General features: G+C 36.0%; 1 protein-coding gene across 1 annotated transcript in view; it reads left to right on the top strand.

The window, feature by feature from the left end:
* LOC127877466 (rho guanine nucleotide exchange factor 17-like) overlaps nucleotides 1-19,879 on the top strand; it is an 82,154-nt gene that overhangs the window by 43,607 nt on the left and 18,668 nt on the right. The window contains exons 4-12 of the mRNA XM_052423375.1: nucleotides 2,113-2,289; nucleotides 3,224-3,340; nucleotides 7,000-7,092; nucleotides 10,461-10,628; nucleotides 10,887-10,937; nucleotides 11,668-11,771; nucleotides 16,101-16,189; nucleotides 17,812-17,924; nucleotides 18,689-18,804. Coding sequence (XP_052279335.1) covers nucleotides 2,113-2,289; nucleotides 3,224-3,340; nucleotides 7,000-7,092; nucleotides 10,461-10,628; nucleotides 10,887-10,937; nucleotides 11,668-11,771; nucleotides 16,101-16,189; nucleotides 17,812-17,924; nucleotides 18,689-18,804 — 1,028 coding nt within the window. The remainder of the gene's footprint in view (nucleotides 1-2,112; nucleotides 2,290-3,223; nucleotides 3,341-6,999; nucleotides 7,093-10,460; nucleotides 10,629-10,886; nucleotides 10,938-11,667; nucleotides 11,772-16,100; nucleotides 16,190-17,811; nucleotides 17,925-18,688; nucleotides 18,805-19,879) is intronic.

The following is a 19,879-nucleotide window of genomic DNA, read 5'->3' as shown; positions in this document are numbered from 1 at the left end:
TTTCAATCCGCCTATAAGACTCATATAGGATACCAGAAGTTTTGTATTATTAATAACATTGACAAAAGCCAGTATGAACATTTTTTTTTACATAACAATTATTTAACGCACAACAATAATGGCTTATATGCAACCAATGAAATATGTACACTGATGATTCACGTGTAGTGCTTATTTATCAAGTGGAAATACCGGACCACTTGATTTAAGTTGACTTTCAGGAGGTTTCTTAATTAGTCATGCAATAGGCAATTCTTACCAGATGCAGTGTTTAGATAATAAGCGCCAGGTAATCTCACCTATAACATATAAAATTCTTAGCATAGTCTTGCTTTTGATCATAAAGTGGTAATAATGACATAACCATGAGCAATGCATGTTTAGATCAATGGCAGAAAACCCACACCTATTGTTTATCATTTGTGTGGAGTAAAATTGCTTAAATAACCTTTAATGTGCTTGCATTGTTATTTATGGAAAGAGATTGGTTACAGCTTTATATGCAAGATCAAAATACATTTGAGTCGCGTTCTGAGAAAACTGGGCATAATGCATGTGCGTAAAGTGTTGTCCCAGATTAGCCTGTGCAGTTTGCACAGGCTAATCAGGGACGACACTTTCCGCCTTAATTGGATTTTTGCTAAGAAGAGACTTCATTTAAACGAAAAATGTCATAAAAGCGGAAAGTGTTGTCCCTGATTAGCCTGTGCGGACTGCACAGGCTAATCTGGGACGACACTTTACGCAAATGCATTATGCCCAGTTTTCTCAGAACGCGTCTTATTTAGTTATTATTTCTACACTGACCTATTTCCTGTGGCAAAGATTCTTAAACAGTTCAATCCATGCATAATATAAGTGCAAGCAATTTCTTATGCTTTTTTTTTACCTGAATTGTTTTTGCAAATAAAGTCATCTTATAAAACTGCAGTTCCCTGATCTAAAATTGGCCTATATATAGCTTTGATTTGTTCGATTTATTATGAGGTTTATGAGTTTATAAATTATTTTCCGGAATTATGTTATCACGCTTACTACGTGCAGCATCTCCGATTTTGTACAGTTGCTCCAGTTTATGGATATCAATAACATTATCAATTCAAGCACAGCCTAATGTCAAAATGCAACATGTCAAAACATTTAATGGAAATGAGATTAGAAAAAACTAATCAAAATTAATATCTATCTATTTTTATTCCTTTCGTGCAATTATATTTTTCTTTGATGTAAATTTTGTGTATAATTTTGTTAATGTGTTAACATTTGGGTATCTTCAGGTAAGACAGACAAGGCAAACATTTTGCTGATTATAAAATCTGTTACAAAGTTGTCCTATGTAATAATGATTTGCTGCTTTTTTGTGGCGGCTGTATTTGATTATGCCTATCTTCCATATCACATTCAAATTTCAGACTTCAATATTGCTATGTTTGATATGAAAAAATGAATATGCATTTGCAAACGACTGTCTTTATTTCAACATTTAAATGTACAGTTGTTAGACCTCCTGCAAATGATCTGTGTGTTTTAAAGAAGTTTTGAAGGATTTGAATGAACTTTGGTTGCATTCATCGGATTATGAGCGCAGTGGTCAAACTGACAATGCCATGCTGGGCTCTAGCATGGTGCCTATGAAAATGTGTGGTTGCCATGGCATAATGGAAATGGTTTCCACCTAGCGTCCTGGATGTCTCTGGTTCAATCCCCAATGAGGGCATGCTCATTTGATTTCCTCAAAAGACACCAATTACTGTTTCTGCCAAGGAAACAGACTTATGAGCATTTCAATGAGATTTATGTTTTTGATGCAATTAAGCTGAAATAAATGAGTCTTGTTCAGAGAAAACTGGGTTTAATGCATGTGGGTAAAGTGTTGTCCCAGATAAGCCTGTGCAATCCGCACAGGCTAATCAGGGACGACACTTTCCGCTTTTATGACATTTTTCTTTTAAATGAAGTCTCTTCTTAGCAAAAATTTAATTTAGACGGAAAGTGTTGTCCCTGATTAGCCTGTGCGGACTGCACAGGCTAATGTGGGACAACACTTTACGCACATGCATTTAGCCTCGTTTTCTCAGAATGCTACTCATTATTACTCGCATCTACATTAAGCGATACATGGACCCCTTGAAGACGGTATCTGGCATTGATGAGCGGGTGGTTGACAACATCTTCTACATGATCCCAGAGATCCTCACTCACCACCAGATCTACCTGGAGTTCCTCAACCAGGTGTGGACGCGCTGGAACACAGACACCTCCACTGTTGGGGACCTTATACAGAAAACGGTGAGTTAACCCTTTGCCTCTTAGATATGTATTTTAACCCTTTGTCACTTAGATACTTATTTTTAAAATTGAATTAAACTCCTTTCTTACTTGATCCACGTTTTAAAGGTTTCAGTTCCAATTCTTAGATACTGATGAGCAGCAAACAGCATAAAACCTGAACAGACTGCGAGTAACTCGCAGGCTGTTTTGGTTTAATTCTGTTTGCACATAGCCATTTTCACTAAGCTTCTATGTGGGAAAGGGTAAATGCATGGATGTTTAGTTCCAGGGTTTTGCTTTCCTCCTTTAGATTTTCCCAAGAATGGCCCTTTGACTTTGCAAATTTTTCCCGGAATCAACAAATGTGTGCCATAATTGGAATTTTCCCCTACAATTAATTGTTTTGCATATTTCCAATTTGCAAAACTGTTTATGAATTTTTCTGGTATTTGTTAAAAATTGTAACAATTGTAGTATGAAAAACGTTAACATATGAATGCATTTGTGCTTGCTTTTCCATGAGTGTCTTAATGGATCGTATGGAGTTGTTGCAAAACATTAATTTGGTTTAAAAATGTTCGAAATTATGCTGATGGTTTGTGAGAGAAATACTTAAAAAATTACTGCAAAGTTACAGCTTTCAACCCAGCTTCGTTTTTAATGGTGAACATATTATATCTAACTCTTTCAGTGCTGGAACCGAATTTGAAGGCCTTTGCAAACAGTTTGGATCCAGATGAGATGCCACAGAACGTAGCGTCTGATCAGAATCCAAACTGTTTGCTATTCTGATAGTATTCTTTGAAAAGAAAACGAAGAAAATGCTAATTTTAGAAATTCAGCAGACAATATTTAAGCAGACGACAAATTTCCCAGCATGCAAAGGGTTAACAAAAATCTTGTATAAGAAAAGGAAACTATTTATATAATATTTTATCTTTCTTGAATACAGTTTTCTGGTCAGACAGTGCAGGACAGCTATCTGTCCTTTGTGGAAAACTACAAGACCTCCGGCAAAGTGATTGAGAATGCCCTGCAGACCAAGTCTTCTGTACAGAAGTTTGTAGAGGTAAGCCTTGTTGTGGACAATGCTTCAAAGTAGAAAGCTTGCATACTTTTTGATGTACATTAACCCATTTATGCCTAGCGTCTAGAAAAAAGGCCATGGCAAACAGCGTAGACCCAGATGAGACGCCGCATTATGCGGCGTCTCATCAGGGTCTGCGCTGTTTGCTTAAAGGCATTCTGTAAGAAATATTCTGAATATAGAAATAAATATACTAGACATCCCTAATTTTGGAAAAAAATTGATCCAATTTAGAAGGATGGGAGAGTCCACTAGGCATAAATGGGTTATTTGAGCAGTGCCATATGAAAATTGGTTTACTGACATTTGCGGTCAACAAAGCTCCAGATGAGCCTGGGCAACCAATACAAGCAGTCTTATCAGGAGTCTGCTAATCAACCACAAAACTTTGCATGTTTTTATAGGGGACAGTGTAGCTCCTGACGAGACTGGGCGATGGTATGAGACCCAATTTTACATTTCGGAGCTCTACAAGCGTAATCTGTGGTAGCAGCCTACCATTTCTCTGTCAGTAATGGTTGAATCACGCTTTAAACTCTTATATTTTGTATATATATTTTTATGCCCCCGGATCAAATGATCAGGGGTTTATTGTATTGGCCTGTCTGTTTTTCATTGTATGTGTCTGTCTGTCTGTCTGTCACAAACTTTAACCTTGTTAAAACTTTTGCAATAACTTATAATATTGAAGATAGCAACTTGATATTTGGCATGCATGCTGCACATTTTGAGTAGTGAAAGATCAAGGTCATCCTTCAAGGTCAAAGGTATAAAAAAAAAGCGTCAAAGTAGGGAGCATTGTGTTTCTGACAAACACATCTATTGTTAAATAATAATATTAGTTGTTTTTTGTTAGGGTAGTAAAACTGTTGTTGTTCAATGTTTGTAGTTTTGACCCTAAACTAATCCGTTCTTGTCAGCTTTCTGCATTACATGTTTGCCTGCAAACCAAATAAAAGTTGTTATTTCTATGTGAACATTCGAAAGCACATAAAGGTGTTGCTTAACTCTTTGAGTGCTGGAACCGAATTTTGAAGGCCTTTGCAAACAGTTTGGATCCAGATGAGACGCCACAGAACGTGGCGTCTCATCAGGATCCAAACTGTTTGCTATTCTGAGAGTATTCTTTGACAAAAATTAAGAAAATGCTAATTTTAGAAATTCAGCACACAATGTTTTAGCAGACTACAAATTTCCCAGCATGCAAAGGGTTAAACATTGCATGATTATATCCGTCAGTTATTTATTGGGTTTATGAAAACACATTCTATTTGAAATACTTACTGGCCTGTTTTGGAAGCTACCTATTCTAAACATAGAGCTCTGGTAGATATGCCCCATATTTCGAGCTAACTCCTCAGCAAATTTATAACTATTGTGTACAATTTTGATTCATTAATTCTCAGGCAAACGAAATAATTCACTGCGAAAAAAATACAATTTTTATGAATTCCCATTAAATTGCTGCTCTATTTTAATTATAATTGCAATTATTTGCCAAGTAGATACGGTGATGCAGCTCATAGACAGCTGTTATCTAATTTTATCATTGCTTTTATCTAGAATATCGTTATTGAAAAGCTGTCAGTTTGGGAATGCATTCTTTGTCAGAGATAGTTGATTTTCCTCCTAATTCACTAAATGTGTGTTTCTGTTATATTTCTAAATGAAATCAATTGCTTTGCCAGGCTTTCCTTTGAAGCTTGTAGTTAATTTGGTGTTGCATGTGCTTTTCTGAGAGTGATGGAAAGAGATTGGCCAACGAACGTCTGTCAGTTTAGAAAGCACATGATAATTACTGAATTTTTATTTTAAAAAGTTTTAAACGTCAGTGCCTCAATGATTAATTATGACTGTTAAAATGCATGCTTTCACATGTGTTATTCTTCATACATACTGATTAATATGCCCTCTGTTTGTGTCTGTCTGTAGACACATGTCTGCAAGTGTTCTTTGAAAGTTCTAATAGTAAAACATGATAACCTGCATGCATGGTTCCATATTTAATGACGTTGGGTGGATCTTGGTCAAACTTTTGCAATTGAATAACCTTAATGCGTTCATGAAGGAACTTGGGCAGTGACAATTTTTGGCAGAATTATGACCCTTTGTTTGTTTGTTCAACAAAAAATAAATGGTCCCAAGATTTTGTGTTTTTAAATCCTCTTTAAATACATGGTGGATCTTCATCAAACTTTCACATTAGACTGACCTTAATGTGTAGATGAAAAATCTTAAAGAAAAGAAATCGGGCTTAGACAAGTTTTGCTCGAATTATTGCCCTTAGGTTGTTTAAAGAGAGAATATTTAGTCACAAAATTGTGTACTTTTAAGACCTATGTAACTACATGTACTGGTTGAATTTTGTTAAAACTTTCACAGTTGAATGTCACCTACATTTGTAGAGGGAAGGGTGACTGGCACTTGTTTTGGCTGAGTTATAGCCTTTAAATTGGTGTGTTTTGTTTGCTGTGGAATATAAAGTGGATTTGTCAGTGTCTAAACAGGTGTTGTACTTGTAAGGGCATAAGTGTCTGTGACACATTTCTAATTGAAATGTAACATTTTATTTTGGTCTTCTACACAATATGTGCAAGCAAGTCTTGCCCTTATGGTCAAAACTGGCCTTCTCAGGAAGGAAACATGGTTTACTATTTGATATGTATGTTGTAACAGTGTATAGTGCCCCTTATGTCATAACTAGACAGTCCCTAGGGGGTAACTTTATCAACTTGCTACTGATTTGGACATAGGGTGTTATGGGCATTTTTTGTCAATAATGTGACAACTTAAGATATGTATATGTTATTTGTTTTACTTACAAGGCTCTTTTCTTTTATGTTGTATTTCTCAGCAATAAATATGCTTTTGAGATTTTTAACATTGAACAAATTCCCTATTTAATAATGTGAAATATGTTTTTATGCATATAGTCGCCGTTTCGTCTGTCCGTCCGTGTGTCTGTCATCCATGTGTCCGTCCGTGCACAATTTTTGTCTGGGCTATTTCTCAGCAACTAATGACCTGAATTCAATGAAACTTTATGGGAAGCTTCACTACCAAGGAGATGTGCATATTATCAGCGGGTTCTGGTCGGATGATTTTTCACAGAGTTATGGCCCTTTGAAATTTTCCATTAGCTGTACATATAGTGCAATTCTTGTCCGGGCTAATACTCAGCATCTAATGACCGGAATTCAATGAAACTTTATGGGAAGCTTCACTACCAAGAGGAGATGTGCATATTATCAGCGGGTTCTGGTCGGATGATTTTTCACAGAGTTATGGCCCTTTGAAATTTTACATTAACTGTACACATAGTGCAATTCTTGTCCGGGCTAATTCCTAGCAACTAATGACCGGAATTCAATGAAACTTTATGGGAAGCTTCACTACCAAGAGGAGATGTGCATATTATCAGCGGGTTCTGGTCGGATGATTTTTCAAAGAGTTATGGCCCTTTGAAATTTTCTTTATTTTTTTTTATTGTCCCCCCAACTACTGTGCCCTCAAGACGTTTCCTTTTATCTGAATATATAGTGCGATATTGTGACAAAAAAACCTTTGGGGAGCATCACCCGTCGGACGACGGTTTCTTGTTTATTTAAATCTTTTTTCCCCACAAATCTCGTTGTTTTCAGCAATGCCAGAAGGAGAGTGGTAGCAAGCTGTCTTTGAAGGATCTTATAGTGCGGCCCATTCAAAGAATACCCAGATATGAGCTCTTGATTCAGGTAATACCCAAACATATACTGTTCATTATGCCACTCAAAGCAAGATTGAGAGGGGGTATTTGTTGAAGGGAACAGTAACATTTCTCACATGTTGCAAGTGATTGAATTTCAATACTGAAAGTATGTCATAAACATTAGGTTTTAATCTACCAGACTCAATTTTCATGCTCATTTATGTTCCCTAGAACTTATAGCCATGGGTAAGACCTCGCAAATAATGTGCTCTCAATTCAGGCGATACACTGATATGACCTCATGAATCAGATAATACACAGATATGAGCTCATTACTCCCGTAAAACACAAATCAGGGATTTTTTCCCTTCTTTATTAAGTACCCGTAAAACGTACTTTCCCAATTGAAGAAAAACTACAAAATTTCTCAATTCCAGTCTAAAAATTTCCAAAAATGAAGGAGTGCATTACCTGCAAGTTAACAGTTAAAATGAGCACTGACACTGAATATTTCAAGCCAAAATGAATGTAAATCAATATTTGAGTTGATTTGTGCTATTGATACCTAGCGAATAAAAAGACCCAAAATTCCGAATTGGGAGATTTTGCAACGCGAATTTTCCCAGTTTCAGGGTTTTTCGCGCTTAATTCTAATTGGTATGGGACAGGTAGATTTCCCAATTGGGGAAGAAAAGTCGTGGCAAATATACATATAAAGTTCTTAATTCAGGGAGCACATTCATATAAGCTCTTGATTATTATGTAGGTAATAGGCATGGACTCTTTGATTTCAAATAAATACAAATATGAGCTCATGATTCAGGTTTTACACAGATATGAGCTCTTCATAAGGGTAATACTCAGATCTCTTTAATGATAACCTGAATCAAGTGCTCACAGCTGTGTGTTACCTAAATCAAGTGCTCACATCTGTACATAACTATTATGCACATATATGAGCAATTGATTCCGGTAACAAACAGATAAGAGAACTTGATTATGGTAACCCACAGATTCGAGCTCTTGATTCAGGTAATGCACATATATGAGCACTTGATTCAGGTAACATCCAGATATGAGCACTTGATTCAGGTAACACACAGATAAAAACACTTAAATCAGGTAATATCCAGATATGAGCTCTTGATTCAGGTAATATCAGGATATCAGCACTTGATTCAGGTAACACAAGCATATGAGCACTTGATGCAGGTAACATACAGATTTGAGCACTTGATTCAGGTAATACACAGATTTGAGCTCTTGATGCAGGTAATACACAAATTTGAGCTATTGATTCAGGTATTGCACATATATGAGCAATTGATTCAGGTAATATCCAGATATGAGCACTTGATTCAGGTAACACACGGAATTAGCACTTGATTCAAGTTATATCCAGATAATGAGCTATTGATTCAGGTATTTCACAGATATGAGATCTTGATTCAAGTAATATCCAGATATGAGCACTTGTTTCAGGTAACACACGGAATTAGCACTTGATTCAGGTAACACACGGAATTAGCACTTGATTCAGGTTATATCCAGATAATGAGCTATTGATTCAGGTATTGCACAGATATGAGCACTTGATTCAAGTAATATCCAGATATGAGCACTTGATTTAGGTAACACACACATATATGAGCACTTGATTCAGGTAACACAGATATGAGCACTCGATTCAGGTAATACACAGATATGAGCACTTGATTCAGGTAATTCTTAGGTATTAGCACTTGATTCAGGTATTGCACAGATATAAGCAATTGATTCAGGTATTGCACAGATTTGAGCTCTTGATTGTGGTTATGCACATATTGGATTTTTTTTAAAGAAAATACCCAAATATTTATTTCAGCTCTTATTCATGGTTCAATGCCAGATGGAACGTTCGATTCAAGTAGTCACCAGAATCTGTTAATATATTATACAACACTTATTTTTTGTGTCATTCTTGCATGGATTCATGATATAAAATTAATCATGCGATAATAACGAGGTTGTATCTTACATATTTTATCATTACTGTGTATGGGGGAGACATTAGAACTTTTGTTATCCTGGCAAGGTGTGAATACTGCGACTTTACTTGCTTAAATTATCTGCAATTATAGTGTGCAAACCCTACATATTGCAGAATAATTAGCTGATCAGGTGTTCATCTTTGCAGGAAGTCACTTCAAAAGAGTATGTGTGGTAAATTATTTAACTCACAAGGAATCATGTTGAGAAGCATTTCACCATTTGCAAAAGTTATTGATTTTCATGGAAAGTTGTAAATCTTCACTGTTATTTTTTGCACTTAGTTTTTTTACAGGTCATACAATCAATCAGTGAATTTTGATCCATGTGTCTTAAGCCATTCCCACTCAGAAGCAAAGTGAACATGGCTATGTGCAAACAGCATAAAACCAGAACAGCCTGCGAGAGGCATGCAGTCTGTTCAGGATTTATGCTGTTTGCTGCTGATTAGTATCTAAGGGTTGGAAATAAAGCCTTTCAAACTTGAATTTAGGAAGAAAGGTCTTCAATTAAATGTAACTTTATAAGGGACTACACATGCATCAAAATACGCATCTAAATGGTGAAGGGTTAAGGGCTGGCAGTGTTGAGCTCTCTGTCAATCACTCCTTTCTTCGGTCTATTGTGCCGTCCCATTTAGTCTGCCGAAGTATTGAGATGATTCAAATGATTCTTCATTTAATGTTAGAGGGCATAACGGGGAAGTACAGAGTATGAACCATAACTCTCTTCAATATTTACAGAATTACTGAAGGTAATAAAAAAATACTTATTGTTATTGGGAGGAGTAAATGTATTGGGTACACAGATCAAATATATTTCTATACCATTTTTGTAGTTTGTGCAGGAAACAATTGCATGCTGTAAATGGTGTGTGCAAAACATAACTTCAACAAATATTTAATAGATTGAATGATTTGATGTTTTAGCTCTTTGCCTTGACCTAATGTGGATCTTAAAGATGTTAAAGAAGCAGCTGAAAATAATAAAAATAACATTGGGACAAATATAACAAACAGAAATTTGCTGCTTTTTCAAATTATTTGTTTTCTTGATGCAAATTTTAACATGCATTTCGAAAAAGGCATATTGTAAGTGAATTTCATCTTGCCTGTATTTTCAAAATGACACCTTCATAGCATACTGACCACATTTTAGGTTTTCTAAACCTTACTCGCAAGCTGCTCAGATTTGATGCTGTTCTTTGTCATAAGTAGCGTAGGTTTGGAAATGAAGCCTTTAAAACTTGAATCTTGTAAGAATAGTCTAAAATTAAATTAATTTTTTTGTAAGGGTCATCAAATGGGTGAAATTGTGGATCTTAGTTGTAAAGGCTAAATAAAATTGCCACTAACCTTATGTATTCTCTATTTTCACACCTCAAAGAGGTTGCTGGTCAACACTCCAACAGAGCACCCGGACTACGCCCTACTGCAGGAGGCTGAGAAGGTGATGCACGAGTTTGCACGCAAGATCGGTTCCCTCTCAGAGACGAGCCCTGAGGACGGGCACCAGGAGACCCTGAAGAAGCTAGAGATGATGCTGATTACTGACGTGAGGGTTATCATATATAGAATTATTAAAAATTATACCTTGCTCTTTGTAAAATATCTTTTAATATTAATTTCTGTCAAAATGTAAAATACCCTTCTTTTGTATCTAGCTTGCAAAGAGATTTTGTACAATAAAATATGTTATAGCCTTTCCTGGAACTACCAGGAAATATCATAAGAATTTATTGTATTGTTTGATATGGAGAACTATCTATTCGATTGTACTATATCTATGTGACATGTTATTTGTGGTTTTCAGTTGGCTGTCCCAGATAGAGCCTACCTCAGACATGACATGGTTAATATCAGGGTATGTATACTCTTAATTGTCGCCTACCGGTGAAACCGGAGGGGACTTATGATTTGCGCTCCCTCTGTCTGTCAGTCTGTCTGCCAGTCCGTCACACTTTTCTGGATCCTGCGATAACTTTAAAAGTTCTTCATATTTCTTCATGAAACTTGCAACATGGATAGATGGCAATATGGAGATTATGCACGTCATTTCATTTTGTTCCTACGTCAAGAATTATGGTTGCTATGGCATCAAATATTAAAAAAAATAAAATAAAATACAGACAATGGTGGAGTTTCACTGATAGGGGACCATATTGCTTGGCAATCTCTTGCTTCTGTATGACCTGGTGCATGCTTATGGTGTTATGATGTCATATGCGGCCAGTGTAGTACGTGCATCCACACAGTCTGGTCAGGAGCTACCCTTTCTGTTAATGTAACCACGAAACCTTGCCTGACTTTATAATGGACAGCATAGCATAGACCAGTGTGTTATATTCCTCTCCTGCTAAAACACCCTCATCAAACTCATGGGGGTATATTTGTGTTAATATATCAGTGTGTGGGAAGTTTGTGCTGTTCTTGGTATAACAGTTTTCTTCTGATCTTGAATAACTGATTGTATGTGATACAATGTTAAAGATATTCATTGCTGGTTGCAAGTATATTATATATCAAAATGCAAAATGCAATAGGTATAAGAAAATTATTGAAACCAATTAATTGCCTGTGATTGTCATTTGCAGAATAAAAAGGACCAGTGCTGCATATGGATGTTCTCAGATCTGCTCATTATCAGCAGTGTGAAGAGGAAGAGCGGGCCTGTCACCAGGAAAGTCTCCATCATTGTGTGAGTAACAGGAAGTGCTTTGTTTAACTCTTTCAGTGCTGGAACCGAATTTTGAAGGCCTTTGCAAACAGTTTGGATCAGAACGTGGCGTCTCATCAGGATCCAAACTGTTTGCTATTCTGATAGTATTCTTTGAAAAAAAAATCGAAGAAAATGCTAATTTTAGAAATTCAGCAGACAACATTTTAGCAGAAGACAAATTTCCCAGCATGCAAAGGGTTAAGCAATATTGAAGCTCTATGTGAAATTACTTTTTATAGTGGTGTCTTACCTCTTTGAAGAATTTTTACTTTGTATTTTGTTTGATGCCATATTCACTTGTAAATCCTGTTGTGTCAAAGTCATTTGCTTATAAACTTGGTCCAGTTACCTAATTGCAAATGCTTCGTCTGGCATTTATTCAATCCATCACAATCTGTTAAATTCATAACATTTTGCGATTGCCATATGTTTTATTGTGGTAATAAATGCAAAGTGCAGTTAAATTGCACTTTCATGCATTTCCTGCCAATTAGGTGCAGGTTTATTACAGTGTACAAGGTAGACGCCTTTGATCAAACTTTAACCAGACCAAATGTGTTGCCAAACTGGTATTGTTTGAACTTAGGAAGTTATAAGAACGCATTTGATTTCATAGAAGAAAAGGTTTTTAGCCAGGGGCATTTTTAATATATGTGTTATATTGATAATGATATGTTTGAACTCCTTTATCCATCATAAACTTAAAAAAACAAAACAAGTTTTTTAACTAATCACTTTGGTATTAAAATTTTTCACGTTTGAAGTATAGTTATGATGATATTACAATAATGAAGGCCATTTTTAAAAACAATCTTAAAACGAACAACCCCCTCCCTCCAAATGACAAACAACAAAAAAAGAATGATGACATCTATTGTACAGGGAAATTGATCAGGTGCTTAAAGCAATAATACCCATTATAGGTGTCAGAGTGGAGAAGTGAACTTAGCCTCTTTTCCTGTATATTCATCCACTTAACACATTAACAGATTATATATTATAAATGCACACAATTCAAACAAGAATGACGCCTTTTTAGCTCACCTGAGCACAACGTGCTCATGGTGAGCTTTTGTGATCGCTTTTTGTTCGTCGTCCGTTGTCCGTTATGCCTTGTGCGGCGTCAACATTTGCCTTGTTAACTCTCTAGAGGCCACATTTATTGTCCAATCTTCATGAAATTTGGTCAGAAGATTGGTTTCAATGATATCTTGGATGAGTTTGAAAATGGTTACGTTTGCTTGAAAAACATGGTGCCAAGGGGCGGGGCATTTTTCCTTATATGGCTATATACGGCTTTAGTAAAATCTTATTAACACGTTAGAGGCCACATTTATTGTCTGATCTTCATAACACTTGGTCACAAGATTCATCCCAATAATATCTTGGATGAGTTCGGAAATGATGCCCGTTGGTTGAAAAACATGGCCGCCAGGGGGCGGGGCATTTTTCCATATATGGCTATAGTAAAACCTTGTAAACACTCTAGAGGCCACATTTATTTTCCGATCATCATGAAACTTGCTCAGAAGATTTGTCCTACTGATATGTTGGATGAGTTCAAAACTGGTAACCTTTGCTTGAAAAACATGGCTGCCAAGGCGCGAGCATTTTTCCTGATATGGCTATATAATATATGGCTATAGTAAAATCTTGTTAACACTCTAGAGGCCACATTTATTGTCCAATCTTCATGAAACTTGGTCAGAAGATTCATCCCAATAACATCTTGAACGAGTTCGAAAATGATGACGGTTGGTTGAAAAACATGGCCGCCAGGGGCGGGGTATTTTTCCTTATATGGCTTTATATAGTAATACCTTGTTAACACTCTAGAGGCCACATTTATTGTCCAATCTTGATGAAATATGGTCAGAAGATTTGTCTTAATAATATCTTGGATGAGTTCAAAAATGCTTACGTTTGTTTAAAAAACATGGCCGCCAAGGGGCGGGGCATTTTCCTTATATGGCTAAATAAGGCTAAAGTAAAATCTTGTTAACACTCTAGAGGCCACATTTATAGTCCGATCTTCATGAAATTCGGTCAGAAGATTCATCCCAATAATATCTTGGACGAGTTCAAAATTGATGCCGGATGGTTGAAAAACATGGCCATCACGGGGGCGGGGCTATTTTCCTTAAATGGCTATAGTAAAACCTTGTTAACACTCTAGAGGTCACATTTATTTTCTGATCATCATGAAACATGGTCAGAAGATTTGTCTCAATGATATCTTGGATGAGTTCAAAAATGGTTTTGGTTGCTTTAAAAACATGGCCACCAGGGGCGGGGCATTTTTCCTTTATATGGCTATATATGGTTATAGTAAAACCTTGTTAACACTCTAGAGGCCACATTTATTGTCTAATCTTCATGAAATTTGGTCAGAAGATTGGTCGCAATGATATCTTGGATGAGTTCGAAAATTTATGTTTGCTTGAAAAAAATGGCTTCCAAGGGGCGGGGCATATTTCCTTATATGGCTATGGTAAAATCTTGTTAACACTCTAGAGGCCACATTTACTGTTCGATCTTCATGAAACTTGGTCAGAAGATTCATCCTGATAATATCTTGGAAGAGTTCAAAAATGATGCAGGTTGGTTGAAAAACATGGCTGCCAGGGGGCGGGGCATTTTTCCTTATATGGCTATAGTAAAACCTTGTTAACACTCTAGAGGCCAGATTTATTTTCCGATCTTCGTGAAACTTGGTCAGAAGATTTGTCCCAATAATATCTTGTTATCTCTGGTGAGCAACTTTGGGCCTTTCAGGCCCTCTTGTTTTTGAAGTTTAATGTGTTTCTTTATAAATTAAAGTCAGTAGATGCATAGATAATAATTTTTTGTAGTTGCAGGCAGATTTAAGGATGGTACCCTAGCAACCATGAATTTGTCAGATCTTTCCTTTTAATCTGTTCGGTCTCCATTTTGATAAGAAAACAACTGAATTTTCAAGCAATTTTGATATATTCATTAGAAGCTTTCCTTACCTGGCAAACACACAACCGTTCACTATTTGTAATTAAGATTGTGCAATATCATTGGTTTTTACAAACTGTGTGTTGCAATTTACATAGAAATCGGTTTAAATTTTTCATGTTTTTAAGCAAAATGTATTTCCCCTCATTATTTGACAACAAAAGATTTTTGTGACAGAACTGTCCCAATACAGATAACTGACGTAAATTTAATAAGAAATTCTAATTTATTTCCAATATACTGGGGTGGATGAATCTATAGGAATGGATGAAACTATAGGAAAGAAGGATACAATGTGAGCAGGTTTTTGCCCAATAGGGAAAAGTACCGGTACCAGTCTTATTGGAAAAATTGTGCGTAAAACCCCCTGAAATTTGGAAAATTTGCATTGTGAAGTCTTAATATTGGGAAATTGGTGTAGTTGATTTTTGGCTCCCAAATACTTAAAAAAAATGGATAATTAAATGTTGACAAGTTGTCAATATTAAATTTACTTAGGTTCAAGCTATAGAGCTGCATAGGGAAACAAACTATACGTTGTATTTTATTTATAAAAACCAACAAAAAAAAATAATTATTTTTTTTAGAAACCTTTACTGGTAATTGGGCAGTTTTTGGACAGCAATTAGGAAATGTGTAGTTTTTTCCTGATTGGGAAAGGGCTGTTTTACGGTACTATATAAAAAAGGAAAACAGTCGCTGAATGTACCACATAATTAATAGGTTGATTTATTATCACTTTTGTATATTGTACCTTCTGAGATGTATCATCTGTCAAACAATGATTTTATAAATCAGTACCAGGTAAATGAGCGCGTTAAATGCAAACAAATGCAAGTTGGTTTTCACAGACATTTACGAACATTATGCCGAATGTTTAGAAAAATGTTGGATTTTTTCTCCAATAAAACTCATTTCTGGCTTTTAAAAAATTTGATGGCTAATTAAGTTCAAGCAGACAACCGTACGTGTCAAATGATAACATGTCCTGGTCATAAGTGGTATGTCCTGCAGAATGTTCAGAAATGTCCTTTTTTGGCTTAAAACATGATGACATGTATGGAAATTGTACTACAATACAATATTTTAATCACTAAGAACTACACGTAGCAATCAGCTTTTTCAAATACAGAATTAGGTAATGCAACCTATTTCACCATCCTTTACAATGAATCAGTTTCAAGTGCAAAATAATTTGTGTTATCAGGCCAAACCAGAATCACGCTAAGCTGCATTAAACTGGGTTGATCTCTAATATGTTCTATGTACATCTACTGGTATTTCCTGATGACAGCATGATTGTTGATTTAATTAGTTTATTTTTAGCAAATCTCCGACAGGCCAGGATTTTCTTGAGAACGTCAAGCACAAAGTCTGGCTGAAAGTTGGGCTTGATGACATAGAGATTGTAAAAAGTAAGTAAGAGACAACACTAACAGACATTTAATAGAGACTGGGTCTATAAATAGAAATCTGTGGTAAGAACTATAGTCTGTTTCATGGTCTTATACCTGGGACCAAGGATGGGCTTATTGAATGTCTAACTGCACACAAACTTGTATCAGAAAGTGGCGTTAGAACAGTTGTTCTGCTATTGTTCTAGGCTGGCAAATAAGGTAGTGTTGAACTGGCAGATGTTCATCTTAAAAGCAATTAAGCTTGCATGTGTTACCTGTGAAAGTTTGAAAGTTGTTTGGGGAAATGGTTTTTATTGCTCTCCTGATAATTGGTGTCTTAAAGTTTCCTGCACTTTTGAGTTGATTATGTTCTGTAATCTGTTTTAAATGTCTCATTCATTCAGAAATGAAGATGTATGTGATTGTATATGTATTGTATTTTTAACATACTATGGCATCAGACAAATGCAACTGGAGGTTTATGCCCCCAGTAGGGTGGCATGTAGTGGCATGAACTGTCAGTCCGTCTGTCTGTCTGTCAGTCTGTGTGTCCGTCCGAAAACTTTAACATTGGCCATAACTATTGCAATATTGAAGATAGCAACTTGATATTTGGCATGCATATGTATCTCATGGAGTTGCACATTTTGAGTGGTGAAAGGTCAACTTCAAGGTAATCCTTCAATGTTAAAGGGAAAAAAATAAAATACAAGGGAAGTAACAAGCGTTAAAGGGAGATCATTTCTATTTTATATCATTTGGCAGGTACAGATCATTTTCACAACGGAAGTAATATTTTTTAAATACAATTCTTTTTTTTTGTTATTTCAAAGCAGCGCAGTAGGGGCATTGTGTGTCTGACAAACACATCTGTTGTTCTGGTATGATAGGCATACAAGTATTGTGTTAATGTTGAAGTTGCGTCCAAGCACTGTCATTTGTAGTATAAACATGGTGAACATTAAGCAATAGAATCTATAAGATTATAAAAGTAGTAAACAGGGAACTGTTATTTAAAAAGTTTTTCCATACAAATTGTGGTTTAAACAATTATTTGAGTATTTGAGACACCTTTTAGTCACTTGCCTTCTAAGAACCAGCACATGTTTAAAGTCCTTTGAAACATGAGGTACCTTGTTTTTACGTATAAATAAATAATACAAGGTAAAGCATGGAGGCTGTTGAAATTAGTGTTTTAACAACAATAATTATATAAAGAGTTTCAGATTATAATTTATTAAATGCACTTAAAATGTACAGATATGAAGGTTGTTGAAATAGAAGCTTCATATTCTTATTTCATGGTTAATAAAAACAACTTATGCAATTGTGAGCTGCATAGTAAGCAATATTTGTTTGATAATTAGGAATTTCCATTCAAAGTCAACTCTTAGCTGTGATTTATCTACAAGTAAGTATTGTACACAGGGATTTATGTAAAATTAGAAAGAACAATGAAGCAATGGTCTTGTAACGTCTTCCAAGTTTTTGATACCTTCTCTCGAAATCAGAGAGGAAAATGACACCATTATGAGACCAATCTTTTACAAATAATGGTACCTTCACTCAAAATTGAAGAGGAATATGACATTATCTCGAGAACAATAATTGAAGTGTTTTTCTGTTTTCTGTTCACTCAGGTCAGGAGAGCCTGAAAAGGGAGAGCACTCTGGACAAGGAACAGGTGGAGGAAGACCTTGACCTTCTATCCATGATCCAGGACCTCACCAGCAAGCTCAATTGCTCCCACTCAGTATGAGTACCTCTTGTGCTTCTGTAGTCTCAATGACCTAGCAATTTAAAATTATTTTTATGTCCCCCACCACTATAGTGGGGGATATATTGTTTTTGCCCCTGTCTGTTAGTTTGTTTGTTGGTTTGATTGTGCAAACTTTAACATTTGCAATAACTTTTGCAATATTGAAGATAGCAACTTGATATTTGGCATGCACGTCTATCTCATGGAGCAGCACATTTTGAGTGGTGAAAGGTCAAGGTCATCCGTCAAGGTCAAATGTCAAAAAACAAAATCCAAGGGAAGTAACAAGCTTAAAGGGAGATAATTTCTATTTTATATCGTTTGGCAGGTACAGATCATTTTCACAAGGAAAGTAATATTTTTTTAAGGGATATAATTTTTTTTTAATTCAAAGCGGCCCAGTAGGGGGCATTGTGTTTCTGACAAACACATCTCTTGTTGTTAGAAAATATTATATAATCATGGTAATGGCAAAATCGTTTAAGGTCAAAATTTTGTGATTATGAACGCTTTTCCCCTTATAAACCCATGCTGATGGGTTTTAATCCCTTAGACAAGTAAATTTCAAATCTTCTTTACTAGAATCAAGTTTTAAAGGCTTCATTTTCAAACTTAAGATACAAATGAGCAGCAAACAGCATAAAACCTGAACGATTTTATGCTGGTTGCAACAGCCATTTTCACTTTGCTTTTGATTGGGAAAGGGTTAATGTACGTGGCTGTGATATTTTTCAGTGATATAACATGTGCTATTTCAGAGTATGAATGATGTGATAAAGGAACTTAACCAGTCGCTGACCAAGCAGCTTCTGGAGCACAACATACGGAGCTCCCTCCTAGACTCCACCAAGATGGAGCTGCTTGTTACCACCCAGTGAGTGCACTTATGAGCCACAATCTGCGAAAACAGGGCTTAGTGCATGTGTGTAAAGTGTTGTTGAATATTAGCCTGTGCAGTATGCACGGACCAATCAGGGAAGACACTTTCCTCACTGCACAGGCCAATAAGGGAAGACACTTTCGCATTTATGGACATTTTCATTTAAAGGAAGTCTTTTTATGTCCCCCACTATAGTAGTGGGGGACATATTGTTTTTGCCCTGTCTGTTGGTCTGTTGGTTGGTTGGTCTGTTGGTTGGTTGGTTTGCGACAACTTTAACATTTTGCAATAACTTTTGCTATATTGAAGATAGTAACTTCATATTTGGCATGCATGTGTAACTCATGAAGCTGCACATTTTGAGTGGTGAAAGGTCAAGGTCAATGTCATCCTTCAAGGTCAGAGGTCAAATATATGTGGCCAAAATCGCTCATTTTATGAATACTTTTGCAATATTGAAGATAGCAACTTGATATTTGGCATGCATGTGTATCTCATGGAGCTGCACATTTTGAGTGGTGAAAGGTCAAGGTCAAGGTCATCCTTCAAGGTCAGAGGTCAAATATATGTGGCCCAAATCGCTTATTTTATGAATACTTTTGCAATATTGAAGATAGCAACTTGATATATGGCATGCATGTGTATCTCATGGAGCTGCACATTTTGAGTGGTGAAAGGTCAAGGTCAAGGTCATCCTTCAAGGTCAGAGGTCAAATATATGTGGCCCAAATCGCTTATTTTATGAATACTTTTGCAATATTGAAGATAGCAACTTGATATTTGGCATGCATGTGTATCTCATGGAGCTGCACATTTTGAGTGGTGAAAGGTCAAGGTCAAGGTCATCCTTCAAGGTCAAATATATGGGTCAAAATTGCGCATGTAATGATACTTCTGCAATATTGAAGCTAGCAATTTTATATTTGAAATGCGTGTGTATCTCAAGGAGCTGCACATTTTGAGTGGTGAAGGGTCAAGGTCAAGGTCATCCTACAAGGTCAAACATCATATAGGGGGACATTGTGTTTCACAAACACATCTTGTTTTAAATGAAAATCCTGTCTATTCG

Source organism: Dreissena polymorpha, chromosome 4 (genome assembly GCF_020536995.1).
Source record: "Dreissena polymorpha isolate Duluth1 chromosome 4, UMN_Dpol_1.0, whole genome shotgun sequence".
NCBI classification, from domain to species: domain Eukaryota; kingdom Metazoa; phylum Mollusca; class Bivalvia; order Myida; family Dreissenidae; genus Dreissena; species Dreissena polymorpha.
The sequence above is the reverse complement of the archived record's forward strand: the minus strand, read 5'-3'. Positions and strand labels throughout refer to the sequence as shown.